The following is a 20,000-nucleotide window of genomic DNA, read 5'->3' on the forward strand; positions in this document are numbered from 1 at the left end:
TGTAGCGTACTATCAGTTTGGGACAATCTCTACATGATTATTGAATATTTATTTTTTATTTTTGTGGTTTTCTTAATGAACATCAATCTAATTAATCAAATGTCTTTCTCTTGTTCGAGGATAAAGTATTAATTAGATCAGTAACTGTCTCTCTCCTATTCAAACTGATAGGGGGTGCTGTAAGTCTGTCTCTCTCCAATTCAAACTGATAGGGGGTGCTGTAAGTCTGTCTCTCTCCTATTCAAACTGATAGGGGGTGCTGTAAGTCTGTCTCTCTCCTATTCAAACTGATAGGGGGTGCTGTAAGTCTGTCTCTCTCCTATTCAAACTGATAAGGGGTACTGTAAGTCTGTCTCTCTCCTATTCAAACTGATAAGGGGTACTGTAAGTCTGTCTCTCTCCTATTCAAACTGATAGGGGGTGCTGTAAGTCTGTCTCTCTCCTATTCAAACTGATAGGGGGTGCTGTAAGTCCAACAGGTTGAGCAGTAACTTTACAGTTGATAACCCTGGCAATCACTTCACTAAATGTTATGGCGTGTGTGTGTGTGTGTGTTTAATTATACCCCCCTGCACTAGACCCCCCCCCTCATCTTGTTAAACTTCTGATAGCTGCTCAACCGGAGGGGATATCAAACTGTTCCCAGGAGCTGAATGCCACCAAGCTTACATTCCTGTGGCGTAGTTAATGTCTGTGATTGATGGCTGTGTCTTCATGGAAATCCTTTAGAGCAGAGAAAGTGCTGATAGGTGAGATTTAGTTAGTGGAATTTTAATACCGTTTGTTACTGTGTGAAGTGGTTTGGTTTCACCTTAATCAACACTCTGTCTCAGAATACAGTAGTTCCTGTAGAACTGCTATGTAGCTGTGAAGTATGTGCTGGGGGATGATTGACCTGTGTGTGTGTGTGTGTGTGTGTGTGTGTGTGTGTGTGTGTGTGTGTGTGTGTGTGTGTGTGTGTGTGTGTGTGTGTGTGTGTGTGTGTGTGTGTGTGTGTGTGTGTGTGTGTGTGTGTGTGTGTGCCACTCTCTCTACCTGCAGTGTGGATGATGAGTTGATGAAGGTAGAGTACAGTTAGAAGATGTGAGAGGCTGGCTGATATTTCTGTGGCATTGTGACCGTGCCAACGCCTGCTAATTTACGTTCCCCACCCCTAGGACATGTTACTCAACCCTCCCCACCCCTAGGACATGTTACTCAACGTTCCCCACCCCTAGGACATGTTACTCAACGTTCCCCACCCCTAGGACATGTTACTCAACCCTCCCCACCCCTAGGACATGTTACTCAACGTTCCCCACCCCTAGGACATGTTACTCAACGTTCCCCACCCCTAGGACATGTTACTCAACCCTCCCCACCCCTAGGACATGTTACTCAACCCTCCCCACCCCTAGGACATGTTACTCAACGTTCCCCACCCCTAGGACATGTTACTCAACGTTCCCCACCCCTAGGACATGTTACTCAACGTTCCCCACCCCTAGGACATGTTACTCAACGTTCCCCACCCCTAGGACATGTTACTCAACCCTCCCCACCCCTAGGACATGTTACTCAACGTTCCCCACCCCTAGGACATGTTACTCAACGCTCCCCACCCCTAGGACATGTTACTCAACCCTCCCCACCCCTAGGACATGTTACTCAACGCTCCCCACCCCTAGGACATGTTACTCAAACCTTCCCCACCCCTAGGACATGTTACTCAACGTTCCCCACCCCTAGGACATGTTACTCAACGCTCCCCACCCCTAGGACATGTTACTCAACGTTCCCCACCCCTAGGACATGTTACTCAACCCTCCCCACCCCTAGGACATGTTACTCAACGTTCCCCACCCCTAGGACATGTTACTCAACGTTCCCCCACCCCTAGGACATGTTACTCAACCCTCCCCACCCCTAGGACATGTTACTCAACCTTCCCCACCCCTAGGACATGTTACTCAACCCTCCCCACCCCTAGGACATGTTACTCAACGTTCCCCACCCCTAGGACATGTTACTCAACGTTCCCCACCCCTAGGACATGTTACTCAACCCTCCCCACCCCTAGGACATGTTACTCAACGTTCCCCACCCCTAGGACATGTTACTCAACGTTCCCCACCCCTAGGACATGTTACTCAACCCTCCCCACCCCTAGGACATGTTACTCAACGTTCCCCACCCCTAGGACATGTTACTCAACCCTCCCCACCCCTAGGACATGTTACTCAACCCTCCCCACCCCTAGGACATGTTACTCAACCCTCCCCACCCCTAGGACATGTTACTCAACCTTCCCCACCCCTAGGACATGTTACTCAACGTTCCCCACCCCTAGGACATGTTGCTCAACGTTCCCCACCCCTAGGACATGTTACTCAACCCTCCCCACCCCTAGGACATGTTACTCAACCCTCCCCACCCCTAGGACATGTTACTCAACCCTCCCCACCCCTAGGACATGTTACTCAACGTTCCCCACCCCTAGGACATGTTACTCAACGTTCCCCACCCCTAGGACATGTTACTCAACCCTCCCCACCCCTAGGACATGTTACTCAACGTTCCCCACCCCTAGGACATGTTACTCAACGTTCCCCACCCCTAGGACATGTTACTCAACGTTCCCCACCCCTAGGACATGTTACTCAACCCTCCCCACCCCTAGGACATGTTACTCAACCCTCCCCACCCCTAGGACATGTTACTCAACCCTCCCCACCCCTAGGACATGTTACTCAACCCTCCCCACCCCTAGGACATGTTACTCAACGTTCCCCACCCCTAGGACATGTTACTCAACGTTCCCCACCCCTAGGACATGTTACTCAACCCTCCCCACCCCTAGGACATGTTACTCAAACCTCCCCACCCCTAGGACATGTTACTCAACGTTCCCCACCCCTAGGACATGTTACTCAACGTTCCCCACCCCTAGGACATGTTACTCAACGTTCCCCACCCCTAGGACATGTTACTCAACCCTCCCCACCCCTAGGACATGTTACTCAACGTTCCCCACCCCTAGGACATGTTACTCAACCCTCCCCACCCCTAGGACATGTTACTCAACGTTCCCCATTCCTAGGACATGTTACTCAACGTTCCCCCACCCCTAGGACATGTTACTCAACGTTCCCCACCCCTAGGACATGTTACTCAACCCTCCCCACCCCTAGGACATGTTACTCAACGTTCCCCACCCCTAGGACATGTTACTCAACCCTCCCCACCCCTAGGACATGTTACTCAACCCTCCCCACCCCTAGGACATGTTACTCAACCCTCCCCACCCCTAGGACATGTTACTCAACCCTCCCCACCCCTAGGACATGTTACTCAACCCTCCCCACCCCTAGGACATGTTACTCAACGCTCCCCACCCCTAGGACATGTTACTCAACGTTCCCCATTCCTAGGACATGTTACTCAACGTTCCCCACCCCTAGGACATGTTACTCAACGTTCCCCACCCCTAGGACATGTTACTCAACGTTCCCCACCCCTAGGACATGTTACTCAACCCTCCCCACCCCTAGGACATGTTACTCAACGTTCCCCACCCCTAGGACATGTTACTCAACGTTCCCCACCCCTAGGACATGTTACTCAACGCTCCCCACCCCTAGGACATGTTACTCAACGTTCCCCACCCCTAGGACATGTTACTCAACCCTCCCCACCCCTAGGACATGTTACTCAACGTTCCCCACCCCTAGGACATGTTACTCAACGTTCCCCACCCCTAGGACATGTTACTCAACGTTCCCCACCCCTAGGACATGTTACTCAACGTTCCCCACCCCTAGGACATGTCACTCAACGCTCCCCACCCCTAGGACATGTTACTCAACGTTCCCCACCCCTAGGACATGTTACTCCACCCTCCCCACCCCTAGGACATGTTACTCAACGTTCCCCACCCCTAGGACATGTTACTCAACGTTCCCCACCCCTAGGACATGTTGCTCAACCCTCCCCACCCCTAGGACATGTTACTCAACCTTCCCCACCCCTAGGACATGTTACTCAACCCTCCCCACCCCTAGGACATGTTACTCAACCCTCCCCACCCCTAGGACATGTTACTCAACCCTCCCTGTTCTGCTCTCTCTATCTTTTCTCTCTCTCCCCCTTTCTCTCTCTCTGTCCCTCCCTCCTTTCTCTCTCCCCATCTTTCTCTCTGTCCCTCCCTCCATCTCTCTCTCTGTCCCTCCTTCCTTTCTCTCTCATCATCTCTCTTTCTGTCTCTCCCTCCATCTCTCTCTCTCAATCTCTCTCTCTGTTGCTCCCTCCCCTCTCTCTCTCCATCTCTCTCGCTGTCCCTCCCTCCTTTCTCTCTCTCCCCATCTCTCTCTCTGTCCCTCCCTCCATCTGTCTCTCTGTCCCTCCCTCCTTTCTCTCTCTCCATCTCTCTCTGTTGCTCCCTCCCATCTCTCTCTCAATCTCTCTCTCTGTTGCTCCCTCCCTCCCCTCTCTCTCTCCATCTCTCTCTCTGTCCCTCCCTCCTTTCTCCCTCTCCCCATCTCTCTCTCTGTCCCTCCCTCCATCTCTCTCTCTGTCCCTCCATTCTTTCTTTCTCTCTCTCCATCTCTCTCTCTGTTGCTCCCTCCTCTCTCTCCATCTCTCTCTCTGTTGCTCCCTCCCCTCTCTCTCCATCTCTCTCGCTGTCCCTCCCTCCCCTCTCTCTCTCTTCCACCCCCCCATCTCATCAGTTGCATAAGTCATGTTAGGAATTTAGTTAATTTCATCTTAAATGCCCCTGGCAACTGAAATGAGACTGATAGAGACGGATATGAGGGCTAAGTATACACACGCACACACACACACACACACACACACACACACACACACACACACACACACACACACACACACACACACACACACACACACACACACACACACACACACACACACACACACAGCCCTTACTGGAAAACATTGAAACACAGCCCATCAGGTGATATCATGACCCAGCCAGGTTAGAACTACATTGAAAATGATTTGTCCCTGTTCCAAGACACTGTTTGAGAGAAATATGCATGTTGTCATAGCCTCACTTCAGGGCAACAGCCAGCAGGGCAGAGGTCAGGGAGTGGGACTAGAAAGACTGATATAGTGGAGGATTACGTGCAACGAAGAAACTATGTGAAACTCTCTGCATTCTGTTTGGCACCCTATTCCCTATATAGTGCACTACTTCTTAACAGAGCCCTATGGGAGCTATTTGGGGGCTATTTGAGACGCATGTACTGTGTAACTGCACACACACACACACACACACACACACACACACACACACACACACACACACACACACACACACACACACACACACACACACACACACTGATCTGGTGCCCGTGAATGTTTGTACAGATAGAGATGGAAGGGAAATGCGGGCGGTAGTCAGTTGAGGCAGGCTCTGCTATGCTCCTCTTCCAGCCTCCTCTTCCAGGCATCCTCACCTCTCCCTGGGATTCCCCACTTAGACAGACGCCCCGAACGTCTCTGGAGCTTCAGGTTTCCTGCAGGCCCACTGGAGAAGATATGTAGCGTAAACTACTGGTTCTATCAGGGCATTGTTACAGAGGAAGTGTCCTTAAGGAATTTACACCATGGGACTGTAAAACAACCAGGGGAGAATGGCTTGTGGTTACTGATGACAGCGTCAACTGTGAGAAGAAAGAGACTGACTGTTGCCTGTGTTAGGAGGGCAGTGGTGTCCCTTTATAGAGCTTTCTGAGGAGAATACATCTGTCACACACACACACACACACACACACACACACACACACACACACACACACACACACACACACACACACACACACACACACACACACACACACACACACACACACACACACATCCCCCCAAACTCCCCCTGTCCCCCACCCCACATAAACACATCTGTTGGGAGGATGGATGTGGCCTACAATATGTAATGCTTGTAATGAGGTTTCCATGTGGTGCAAATACAAGCATACAGCAGAAAGTAGTGCAGAGAGCAGAGAGCTGCACCGGAAACCCGTAGACCACTGTGAAACGGTTCAGAGCTTTATACTCATAGTGTGTCAGCCACACCTTCACTCACTGATCTCAACTCCCAGACTGAAGCTCTCAGGTGTTTGGTTGGCTAATCTGTTGCGGCACGCTCACACCAGCTCAGCTCCATGGTTGTGTGGTGTGAGTAAACATTATGATACACATTAAACAAAGTATTTATGGTCTTATGGAAATATGGGATTTTGCAGGTAACGTTATTTAAAACATAAAAAATATTTGAATGTCATTTTTGATTGACTTTAGATGTTATGTTTTGTAGTATTTTTTACAGTTTGTGCTGCAGACAATCAGATGTAACATGTTCCAGAACTGTTTGATGATTACACCATGATTGACATCTCCTCTCTCTTCTCTCCTCTCTCCTCTCTCCTGTCTCGTCTCTCGTCTCTTCTCTCCTGTCTCCTCTCTCCTGTCTCGTCTCTTCTCTCCTGTCTCCTCTCTCCTGTCTCGTCTCTTCTCTCCTGTCTCCTCTCTCCCGTCTCGTCTCTCCTCTCTCCTCTCTCCTGTCTTGTCTCTCGTCTCTTCTCTACTGTCTCCTCTCTCCTGTCTCGTCTCTCGTCTCTCGTCTCCTCTCTCCTGTCTCATCTCTCCTGTCTCATCTCTCGTCTCTTCTCTCCTGTCTCCTCTCTCCCGTCTCGTCTCTCCTCTCTCCTCTCTCCTCTCTCCTGTCTCGTCTCTCGTTTCTTCTCTCCTGTCTCCGCTCTCCTGTCTCATCTCTCGTCTCTTCTCTCCTGTCTCCTCTCTCCCGTCTCTCTTCTCTCCTCTCTCCTCTCTCCTGTCTCGTCTCTCGTCTCTTCTCTCCTGTCTCCTCTCTCCTGTCTCGTCTCTCGTTTCTTCTCTCCTGTCTCCTCTCTCCTGTCTCGTCTCTCGTTTCTTCTGTCCTGTCTCCTCTCTCCTGTCTCGTCTCTCCTCTCTCCTCTCTCCTGTCTCGTCTCTCGTCTCTTCTCTCCTGTCTCCTCTCTCCTGTCTCGTCTCTCGTTTCTTCTCTCCTGTCTCCTCTCTCCTGTCTCGTCTCTCGTCTCTCCTCTCTCCTCTCTCATTTCTCCTCTCTCATCTCTCATCTCTCCTCTCTCCTGTCTCGTCTCTCGTCTCTCCTCTCTCATTTCTCCTCTCTCATCTCTCCTCTCTCCTGTCTCGTCTCTCATCTCTCCTGTCTCCTGTCGGCTCTCTTCTCTCGCCTCTCTCCTCTCATATCTCCTCTCTTCTGTCTCCTCTCTCCTCTCTCCTCGCCCTTTCTTCTCGCCACAGCCGAGGCGAATCATGAGTCGGGGGTGGGACCTCGCTCCCCGGAGCCGTCCACTCCCAGCCCCACTCCCACTCTGAGGAGGGCGGGGCCAGGGGAGCATGACCTCCTGACCTGTGGGAGGTGCCAGACCAACTTCCTCCTGGGAGACATCCTGGTCTTCATAGAACACAAAAGGAGACTGTGCAGTGGAGGAGGTCGCGCCCCTGGGGGGTTCTCCAAACCAGGCGAAAGGGGGACCCCCATCTTGGCACGGGGAGGGGCGGTGCCGGTGGAGGTGGGGGTGCAGGTGACCCCACATGGGGAGGAGGAAGAGGAGAGGAGGCTGACACCCGCTAAAGGAATCTGTCCCAAGCAGGAAAGAGGGAACACAGGTAGGAACTTAGAAGTCTGAATACAATGGGGGTGGGGGATGGGGCAGGTGGGGTGTGGGGGTGTGGGGTGGGGCGGGTGGGGGGGTGGGGGGTGAGGGGTGAGGGGTGGGGGGGTTCTGTTTAAAATGCTTTGAAGGAGTAGAGACATAATATTTGGGTTTATAAAGACAAATACACACATGTTTGGCATCAAGTGCAGTGTGAGTTTTGCCACTCGATTAAGCGCACACACACACACACACACACACACACACACACACACACACACACACACACACACACACACACACACCTCTCACCTGTGGAAGACAGATAGCGAGCCAGCTCATTTCAGCACATTTCCTCCTGACACTGTCCTTCAAGAGGGATTAATACAGACCGAGTTGATTTCATTAGCCTGAGAGCCACACACACACACACACACACACACACACACACACACACACACACACACACACACACACACACACACACACACACACACACACACACACACACACACACACACACACACACACACACACACACACACACACACACACACACACACACACACACACACACACACACACACACACACACACACACACAAACAGCTTCACAGCCCCAGCTCTAAAGCTGCCTGAAGGATTCCTGCTGCTGAAACCAATTGAGCCAGGACGTGACAGCGAAAGCGTTGCCATGCCCTGTGTGTGTTCATAAGGACATTCTGCTGCATCAAAAGGTTAAGAAAGCTGATTAAAATGCTGTGGCTGGGAGGTGCAGAGAAGAGGATTAATAAAGGGGATACAGGACAATTCATCTGGTTTAAAGAGACTGTTTAGTATTAGCATGTGGAGCTGCAGGAGGACAAGATCAAAGTTATAAGGCCACATAGTCACTACTATAAAGGTCACACAGTCACTACTATAGAGGTCATACAGTCACTACTATAGAGGTCATACAGTCACTACTATAAAGGTCACACAGTCACTACTATAGAGGTCATACAGTCACTACTATAAAGGTCATACAGTCACTACTATAGAGGTCATACAGTCACTACTATAAAGGTCACACAGTCACTACTATAAAGGTCACACAGTCACTACTATAGAGGTCATACAGTCACTACAATAAAGGTCACACAGTCACTACTATAGAGGTCACACAGTCACTACTATAGAGGTCACATAGTCACTACTATAGAGGTCACACAGTCACTACTATAGAGTTACACAGTCACTACTATAGAGGTCACATAGTCACTGTCACTACTATAGAGGTCATACAGTCACTACTATAGAGGTCACACAGTCACTACTATAGAGGTCACATAGTCACTACTATAGAGGTCACACAGTCACTACTATAGAGTTACACAGTCACTACTATAGAGGTCACATAGTCACTGTCACTACTATAGAGGTCATACAGTCACTACTATAGAGGTCACACAGTCACTACTATAGAGGTCACACAGTCACTACTATAGAGGTCATACAGTCACTACTATGGAGGTCATACAGTCACTACTATAGAGGTCATACAGTCACTACTATAGAGGTCACATAGTCACTACTATAGAGGTCACACAGTCACTACTATAGAGGTCATACAGTCACTACTATAGAGGTCATACAGTCACTACTATAGAGGTCACACAGTCACTACTATAGAGGTCATACAGTCACTACTATAGAAGTCACACAGTCACTACTATAGAGATCATACAGTCACTACTATAAAGGTCACACAGTCACTACTATAGAGGTCATACAGTCACTACTATAGAGGTCATACAGTCACTACTATAGAGGTCACACAGTCACTACTATAGAGGTTACACAGTCACTACTATAGAGGTCACACAGTCACTACTATAGAGGTCACACAGTCACTACTATAAAGGTCACACAGTCACTACTATAGAGGTCATACAGTCACTACTATAGAGGTCATACAGTCACTACTATAGAGGTCACACAGTCACTACTATAGAGGTCATACAGTCACTACTATAGAGGTCATACAGTCACTACTATAGAGGTTACACAGTCACTACTATAGAGGTCACACAGTCACTACTATAAAGGTCACACAGTCACTACTATAGAGGTCATACAGTCACTACTATAGAGGTCATACAGTCACTACTATAGAGGTCACACAGTCACTACTATAGAGGTCACACAGTCACTACTATAGAGGTCACACAGTCACTACTATAGAGTTACACAGTCACTACTATAGAGGTCATACAGTCACTACTATAGAGGTACATTTACATTTTTTTTTTTACATTTTAGTCATTTAGCAGACGCTCTTATCCAGAGCGACTTACAAATTGGTGCATTCACCTATAATATCCAGTGGAACAACCACTTTACAATAGTGCATCTAAATCTTTTAAGGGGGGGGTTAGAAGGATTACTTTATCCTATCCCAGGTATTCCTTGAAGAGGTGGGGTTTCAGGTGTCTCCGGAAGGTGGTGATTGACTCCGCTGTCCTGGCGTCGTGAGGGAGCTTGTTCCACCATTGGGGTGCCAGAGCAGCGAACAGTTTTGACTGGGCTGAGCGGGAACTGTGCTTCCTCAGAGGTAGGGAGGCGAGCAGGCCAGAGGTGGATGAACGGAGTGCCCTTGTTTGGGTGTAGGGCCTGATCAGAGCCTGAAGGTACGGAGGTGCCGTTCCCCTCACAGCTCCGTAGGCAAGCACCATGGTCTTGTAGCGGATGCGAGCTTCGACTGGAAGCCAGTGGAGAGAGCGGAGGAGCGGGGTGACGTGAGAGAACTTGGGAAGGTTGAACACCAGACGGGCTGCGGCGTTCTGGATGAGTTGTAGGGGTTTAATGGCACAGGCAGGGAGCCCAGCCAACAGCGAGTTGCAGTAATCCAGACGGGAGATGACAAGTGCCTGGATTAGGACCTGCGCCGCTTCCTGTGTGAGGCAGGGTCGTACTCTGCGAATGTTGTAGAGCATGAACCTACAGGATCGGGTCACCGCCTTGATGTTGGTGGAGAATGACAGGGTGTTGTCCAGGGGTCACGCCAAGGCTCTTAGCACTCTGGGAGGAGGACACAAGGGAGTTGTCAACCGTGATGGCGAGATCATGGAACGGGCAGTCCTTCCCCGGGAGGAAGAGCAGCTCCGTCTTGCCGAGGTTCAGCTTGAGGTGGTGATCCGTCATCCACACTGATATGTCTGCCAGACATGCAGAGATGCGATTCGCCACCTGGTTGTCAGAAGGGGGAAAGGAGAAGATTAATTGTGTGTCATCTGCATAGCAATGATATGAGAGACCATGTGAGGATATGACAGAGCCAAGTGACTTGGTGTATAGCGAGAATAGGAGTGGGCCAAGAACAGAGCCCTGGGGGACACCAGTGGTGAGAGCACGTGGTGCGGAGACAGATTCTCGCCACGCCACCTGGTAGGAGCGACCTGTCAGGTAGGACGCAATCCAAGCGTGCGCGGTGCCGGAGATGCCCAGCTCGGAGAGGGTGGAGAGGAGGATCTGATGGTTCACGGTATCAAAGGCAGCAGATAGGTCTAGAAGGATGAGAGCAGAGGAGAGAGAGTTAGCTTTAGCAGTGCGGAGAGCCTCCGTGACACAGAGAAGAGCAGTCTCAGTTGAATGCCCAGTCTTGAAACCTGACTGATTAGGATCAAGAAGGTCATTCTGAGAGAGATAGCAAGAGAGCTGGCCAAGCACGAGCGCGTTCAAGAGTTTTGGAGAGAAAGGAAAGAAGGGATACTGGCCTGTAGTTGTTGACATCGGAGGGATCGAGTGTAGGTTTTTTCAGAAGGGGGTGCAACTCTCGCTCTCTTGAAGACGGAAGGGACGTAGCCAGCGGTCAAGGATGCGTTGATGAGCGAGGTGAGGTAGGGGAGAAGGTCTCCGGAAATGGTCTGGAGAAGAGAGGAGGGGATAGGGTCAAGTGGGCAGGTTGTTGGGCGGCCGGCCGTCACAAGACGCGAGAGTTCATCTGGAGAGAGAGGGGAGAAAGAGGTCAAAGCACAGGGTAGGGCAGTGTGAGCAGGACCAGCAGTGTCGTTTGACTTAGCAAACGAGGATCGGATGTCGTCAACCTTCTTTTCAAAATGGTTGACGAAGTCATCCGCAGAGAGGGAGGAGGGGGGGAGGGGGAGGAGGATTAAGGAGGGAGGAGAAGGTAGCAAAGAGCTTCCTAGGGTTAGAGGCAGATGCTTGGAGTTTAGAGTGGTAGAAAGTGGCTTTAGCAGCAGAGACAGAAGAGGAAAATGTAGAGAGGAGGGAGTGAAAGGATGCCAGGTCCGCAGGGAGGCGAGTTTTCCTCCATTTCCGCTCGGCTGCCCGGAGCCCTGTTCTGTGAGCTCGCAGTGAGTCGTCGAGCCACGGAGCAGGAGGGGAGGACCGAGCCGGCCTGGAGGATAGGGGACAGAGGAAATCAAAGGATGCAGAGAGGGAGGAGAGGAGGGTTGAGGAGGCAGAATCAGGAGATAGGTTGGAGAAGGTTTGAGCAGAGGGAAGAGATGATAGGATGGAGGAGGAGAGAGTAGCGGGAGAGAGAGAGCGAAGGTTGGGACGGCGCAATACCATCCGAGTAGGGGGGAGAGTGAGAAGTGTTGGATGAGAGCGAGAGGGAAAAGGATACAAGGTAGTGGTCGGAGACTTGGAGGGGAGTTGCAATGAGATTAGTGGAAGAACAGCATCTAGTAAAGATGAGGTCAAGCGTATTGCCTGCCTTGTGAGTAGGGGGGGAAGGTGAGAGGGTGAGGTCGAAAGAGGAGAGGAGTGGAAAGAAGGAGGCAGAGAGGAATGAGTCGAAGGTAGACGTGGGGAGGTTAAAGTCACCCAGAACTGTGAGAGGTGAGCCATCCTCAGGAAAGGAACTTATCAAGGCGTCAAGCTCATTGATGAACTCTCCAAGGGAACCTGGAGGGCGATAAATGATAAGGATGTTAAGCTTGAAAGGGCTGGTAACTGTGACAGCATGGAATTCAAATGAGGAGATAGACAGATGGGTCAGGGGAGAAAGAGAGAATGTCCACTTGGGAGAGATGAGGATTCCAGTGCCACCACCCCGCTGGCTCGATGCTCTAGGGGTATGCGAGAACACGTAGTCAGACGAGGAGAGAGCAGTAGGAGTAGCAGTGTTATCTGTGGTGATCCATGTTTCCGTCAGCGCCAGGAAGTCTAGGGACTGGAGGGTAGCATAGGCTGAGATGAACTCAGCCTTGTTGGCCGCAGACCGGCAGTTCCAGAGGCTGCCGGAGACCTGGAACTCCACGTGGGTCGTGCGCGCTGGGACCACCAGGTTAGAGCGGCAGCGGCCACGCGGTGTGGAGCGTTTGTATGGCCTGTGCAGAGGAGAGAGAACAGGGATAGGCAGACACATAGTAGACAAGCTACAGAAGAGGCTACGCTAATGCAAATGAGATTGGAGTGACAAGTGGACTACACGTCTCGAATGTTCAGGAAGTTAAGCTTACGTTGCAAAAATGTTATTGACTAAAATGATACAGTACTGCTGGCTGGTGGAGTAGGCTAGCTAGCAGTGGCTGCGTTGTTGACTTTGAACGTGTAGCTGGCTAGGTAACCTCGGTAGTTTCAGTACTACACCTTGTCATGATACAAAGCAACTTTGTAGCTAGCTAGCTAACATAACACTAATCAAGACGTTCCTTGTAGTGTATTTAGTTTCAACAATGCTGCTCGTCGGTAATAGTTGGCTAGGTTAGGAAAAATGGCGTCGCGGGGGACGGAAATAGCTGGCTAGCTAACCTCGATGGCTGGCTAGCTAACAATTATCAATTAACAATTATCAAGCTATGACAAAGACAACTAGGTAGCTCGCTAGGTAACACTGCACTAGTCAAATCGTTCCGTTGTGAAGTATTAGTAACTACAGCGCTGCTAGTCGGTAACGGATGGCTATCTGGCAGTGGGTTAATGATGACTAGGTGTGTTGAGTAAGTCTGGCGCCGCGTCGCGGCTGGCTAGCACACCTCGATAATACTCAAACTCAAACTACACAATTATCTTAGATACAGAGACAGCACAGACAACTATGTAGCTGGCTAACTAACACTAACACCACACTAATCAAGTCGTTGCGTTGTAATGTAATAGTTTCTGCGGTGCTGTTAGTCGGTAGAAGTTGGCTAGCTAACAGTGATGACTAGCTAGCTAGCAGCTAGCAGTGTTGACTACGTTAGGAGGACGAAGATAGCTAGCCTCGATAATTACTCAGTTACTCTAAACTACACAATTATCTTTGATACAAAGACGGCTATGTAGCTAGCTAAGAAGAATTGCTCAGATCAAACAAATCAAGCCGTTGTAATGTAGCGAAGTGGAATATTACCTGTGGAGCGAAGCGTGGTGCGACTGCTCGCTCCAAACCGGAGGTCACACAGTCACTACTATAGAGGTCATACAGTCACTACTATAGAGGTAATACAGTCACTACTATAGAGGTCACACAGTCACTACTATAGAGGTCACACAGTCACTACTATAGAGGTCACACAGTCACTACTATAGAGTTACACAGTCACTACTATAGAGGTCACATAGTCACTGTCACTACTATAGAGGTCATACAGTCACTACTATAGAGGTCACACAGTCACTACTATAGAGGTCACACAGTCACTACTATAGAGGTCACATAGTCACTACTATAAAGGTCACATAGTCACTACTATAGAGGTCATACAGTCACTACTATAGAGGTCACACAGTCACCACTATTGAGAATATACAGTCACCACTATAGAGTCCATACAGTCACCACTATAGAGTCCAGACAGTCACCACTATTGAGGCCATACAGTCACCACTATAGAGTCCATACAGTCACTACTATAGAGTCCATACAGTCACCACTATAGAGACCATATAGTCACCACTATAGAGACCAGACAGTCACCACTATAGAGAATATACAGTCACCACTATAGAGTCCAGACAGTCACCACTATAGAGACCAGACAGTCACCACTATAGAGTCCATACAGTCACCACTATAGAGACAACAGTCACTACTATAGAGACCAGACAGTCACCACTATAGAGTCCATACAGTCACCACTATAGAGCCCATACAGTCACCACTATAGAGACCATACAGTCACCACTATAGAGACCAGACAGTCACTACTATAGAGACCCTACAGTCACCACTATAGAGACCATACAGTCACTACTATAGAGACCATACAGTCACTACTATAGAGTCCATACAGTCACCACTATAGAGACCACAGTCACTACTATAGAGTCCATACAGTCACCACTATAGAGTCCACAGTCACCACTATAGAGACCATACAGTCACTACTATAGAGACCAGACAGTCACCACTATAGGAACTCAAACTGTTAGACTGGAGACAGTAGAATCGGGAAGTTGGGGAATAAGTAAGTCAAATTCTACAGATGCATAAGCTGCCCATATATATGATGAGAAAGACTGTCCTCCTACACAACTCAACCTATAGCAGACAGAGAAATATACTGTCCTCCTACACAACTCAACCTATAGCAGACAGATAAATATACTGTCCTCCTACACAACTCAACCTATAGCAGACAGAGAAATATACTGTCCTCCTACACAACTCAACCTATAGCAGGCAGAGAGAAATATACTGTCCTCCTACACAACTCAACCTATAGCAGACAGATAAATATACTGTCCTCCTACACAACTCAACCTATAGCAGACAGAGAAATATACTGTCTTCCTACACAAGTCAACCTATAGCAGACAGAGAAATATACTGTCCTCCTACACAACTCAACCTATAGCAGACAGAGAGAAATATACTGTCCTCCTACACAACTCAACCTATAGCAGACAGAGAAATATACTGTCCTACACAACTCAACCTATAGCAGACAGAGAAATATACTGTCCTCCTACACAAGTCAACCTATAGCAGACAGAGAAATATACTGTCCTCCTACACAACTCAACCTATAGCAGACAGAGAAATATACTGTCCTCCTACACAAGTCAACCTATAGCAGACAGAGAAATATACTGTCCTCCTACACAACTCAACCTATAGCAGACAGATAAATATACTGTCCTCCTACAGAACTCAACCTATAGCAGACAGAGAAATATACTGTCCTCCTACACAACTCAACCTATAGCAGACAGAGAAATATACTGTCCTCCTACACAACTCAACCTATAGCAGACAGAGAAATATATACTGTCCTCCTACACAACTCAACCTATAGCAGACAGAGAAATATACTGTCCTCCTACACAACTCAACCTATAGCAGACAGAGAAATATACTGTCCTCCTACACAACTCAACCTATAGCAGACAGAGAAATATACTGTCCTCCTACACAACTCAACCTATAGCAGACAGAGAAATATACTGTCCTCTTACACAACTCAACCTATAGCAGACAGAGAAATATACTGTCCTCCTACACAACTCAACCTATAGCAGACAGAGAATATACTGTCCTCCTACACAAGTCAACCTATAGCAGACAGAGAAATATACTGTCCTCCTACACAACTCAACCTATAGCAGACAGAGAGAAATATACTGTCCTCCTACACAACTCAACCTATAGCAGACAGAGAAATATACTGTCCTCCTACACAACTCAACCTATAGCAGACAGATAAATATACTGTCCTCCTACACAACTCAACCTATAGCAGACAGAGAAATATACTGTCCTCCTACACAACTCAACCTATAGCAGACAGAGAAATATACTGTCCTCCTACACAACTCAACCTATAGCAGACAGAGAAATATACTGTCCTCCTACACAACTCAACCTATAGCAGACAGAGAAATATACTGTCCTCCTACACAACTCAACCTATAGCAGACAGAGAAATATACTGTCCTCCTACACAACTCAACCTATAGCAGACAGACACATATACTGTCCTCCTACACAAGTCAACCTATAGCAGACAGAGACATATACTGTCCTCCTACACAACTCAACCTATAGCAGACAGAGAAATATACTGTCCTCCTACACAACTCAACCTATAGCAGACAGAGAAATATACTGTCCTCCTACACAACTCAACCTATAGCAGACAGATAAATATACTGTCCTCCTACACAACTCAACCTATAGCAGACAGAGAAATATACTGTCCTCCTACACAACTCAACCTATAGCAGACAGAGAGAAATATACTGTCCTCCTACACAACTCAACCTATAGCAGAGAGAAATATACTGTCCTCCTACACAACTCAACCTATAGCAGACAGAGAGAAATATACTGTCCTCCTACACAAGTCAACCTATAGCAGACAGAGAAATATACTCATTTGAGTTCATCCAAAACTCCAATTTAGTCCGAACCAGAATCAGATTCCACCGACTCACACAGTTTGATGCCTTTCTTCTGTTTCCACAGTATTACAGTGACCTTCTCTTGATTTATTTCACCGGAGGAAAAGTCAACCTTATCTATGGGAATGCAGGACAAGGAAGCACTCCAGGGCTGAATTAATTAATGAAACAGCTGAAGAGCGTTTCAAGCTGTACTCAACACGTTAAAATACCACTTAGAGACTTCTTAAGTTTCAGCCAAACCAGATGATGTTTTAAAGGGCTAATTAGATCCAACATGGCTGCCAGACAGAACAGAGCACATCATAGTGCCTGCAGTGGAGGTGAGGAAGGGACACATGCTATAGAACAGGGCTGCCCAACCCTCTTCCTGGAGATCTACTGTCCTGTAGGTTATCAGTCCAACCCTCTTCCTGGAGATCTACTGTCCTGTAGGTTATCAGTCCAACCCTCTTCCTGGAGATCTACTGTCCTGTAGGTTATCAGTCCAACCCTCTTCCTGGAGATCTACTGTCCTGTAGGTTATCAGTCCAACCCTCTTCCTGGAGATCTACTGTCCTGTAGGTTATCAGTCCAACCCTCTTCCTGGAGATCTACCGTCCTGTAGGTTATCAGTCCAACCCTCTTCCTGGAGATCTACTGTCCTGTAGGTTATCAGTCCAACCCTCTTCCTGGAGATCTACCATCCTGTAGGTTTTCAGTCCAACCCTCTTCCTGGAGATCTACTGTCCTGTAGGTTATCAGTCCAACCCTCTTCCTGGAGATCTACCGTCCTGTAGGTTTTCAGTCCAACCCTCTTCCTGGAGATCTACTGTCCTGTAGGTTATCAGTCCAACCCTCTTCCTGGAGATCTACCGTCCTGTAGGTTTTCAGTCCAACCCTCTTCCTGGAGATCTACTGTCCTGTAGGTTATCAGTCCAACCCTCTTCCTGGAGATCTACCGTCCTGTAGGTTTTCAGTCCAACCCTCTTCCTGGAGATCTACTGTCCTGTAGGTTATCAGTCCAACCCTCTTCCTGGAGATCTACTGTTCTGTAGGTTATCAGTCCAACCCTCTTCCTGGAGATCTACTGTCCTGTAGGTTATCAGTCCAACCCTCTTCCTGGAGATCTACCATCCTGTAGGTTTTCAGTCCAACCCTCTTCCTGGAGATCTACCGTCCTGTAGGTTATCAGTCCAACCCTCTTCCTGGAGATCTACTGTCCTGTAGGTTATCAGTCCAACCCTCTTCCTGGAGATCTACCGTCCTGTGGGTTTTCAGTCCAACCCATATTTAACACACCTAATTCTACTAATTAAATGCTCAACAAGACCTTAACTAGCTGAATCAGATACGCTAAATTAGGGTTGGACTGAAAATCTACAGGACGGCAGATCTCCAGGAAGAGGGAAGGGCAGCCCTGATATAGATGGCAGAACAGAGCACTGCAGTTAGTTAGGGAGAACGGCTTACCTGATTTGTCATGCACACACTCATACAAATGCAGGCATGGCATGCACATGACACACACACACACACACACACACACACACACACACACACACACACACACACACACACACACACACACACACACACACACACACACACACACACACACACACACACACATCCCCCCAAACTCCCCCTGTCCCCCACCCCACATAAACACATCTGTTGGGAGGATGGATGTGGCCTACAATATGTAATGCTTGTAATGAGGTTTCCATGTGGTGCAAATACAAGCATACAGCAGAAAGTAGTGCAGAGAGCAGAGAGCTGCACCGGAAACCCGTAGACCACTGTGAAACGGTTCAGAGCTTTATACTCATAGTGTGTCAGCCACACCTTCACTCACTGATCTCAACTCCCAGACTGAAGCTCTCAGGTGTTTGGTTGGCTAATCTGTTGCGGCACGCTCACACCAGCTCAGCTCCATGGTTGTGTGGTGTGAGTAAACATTATGATACACATTAAACAAAGTATTTATGGTCTTAAGGAAATATGGGACTTTGCAGGTAACGTTATTTAAAACATAAAAAATATTTGAATGTCATTTTTGATTGACTTTAGATGTTCTGTTTTGTAGTATTTTTTACAGTTTGTGCTGCAGACAATCAGATGTAACATGTTCCAGAACTGTTTGATGATTACACCATGATTGACATCTCCTCTCTCTTCTCTCCTCTCTCCTCTCTCCTGTCTCGTCTCTCGTCTCTTCTCTCCTGTCTCCTCTCTCCTGTCTCGTCTCTTCTCTCCTGTCTCCTCTCTCCTGTCTCGTCTCTTCTCTCCTGTCTCCTCTCTCCCGTCTCGTCTCTCCTCTCTCCTCTCTCCTGTCTTGTCTCTCGTCTCTTCTCTACTGTCTCCTCTCTCCTGTCTCGTCTCTCGTCTCTCGTCTCCTCTTAGAAAAATGGGGTTCCCCTGCGTACTGACTCAGAACAAGGCAGGATGTTACAAAAGGAAACCAACTGTGGTTTCAGATAGAAGAGGAGGGGCTTAAGGTGTATTTCTGAGTGTGTGTGTGTGTGTGGGCAGCTTGTTTTTCATGCCTCCCTGTATGCGTGCAGACAGTTCCTATCTAAAACCGTCCCCATAGGAGAACCCTTTGAAGAACCCTTTTGGATCCAGGTAGAACCCTTTTTGGTTCCAGGTAGAACCAATATGTGGAAAAGGTTCTACGTACAACCCAAAAGTGTTCTACGTGGAACCAAAAAGGGTTCTAACCAGAAGCAAAAGGATTCTACCTTGAATCTAACGGGTTCTATCTGGATCCAAAAGGGTTCTACCTGGAATCTAAAGCTTTCTATCTGGATCCAAAAGGGTTCTACCTGGAACCTAAAGAGTTCTACCTGGATCCAAAAGGGTTCTACCTGGAATCTAAAGGTTTCTATCTGGATCCAAAAGGGTTCTACCTGGAACCTAAAGGTTTCTATCTGGATCCAAAAGGGTTCTACCTGGAATCTAAAGGTTTCTATCTGGATCCAAAAGGGTTCTACCTGGAACCTAAAGAGTTCTACC

General features: G+C 48.4%; 1 protein-coding gene across 1 annotated transcript in view; it reads left to right on the plus strand.

Moving 5' to 3' along the window:
- The window catches only part of LOC106608246 (B-cell lymphoma/leukemia 11B), a 67,895-nt gene that overhangs the window by 8,344 nt on the left and 39,551 nt on the right, over window positions 1-20,000 (plus strand). The window contains exon 2 of the mRNA XM_045721101.1: window positions 7,312-7,680. Within this exon, the coding sequence (XP_045577057.1) occupies window positions 7,312-7,680 (369 nt within the window). The remainder of the gene's footprint in view (window positions 1-7,311; window positions 7,681-20,000) is intronic.

The sequence above is a fragment of the Salmo salar genome, chromosome ssa06, assembly GCF_905237065.1.
Source record: "Salmo salar chromosome ssa06, Ssal_v3.1, whole genome shotgun sequence".
NCBI lineage: Eukaryota > Metazoa > Chordata > Actinopteri > Salmoniformes > Salmonidae > Salmo > Salmo salar.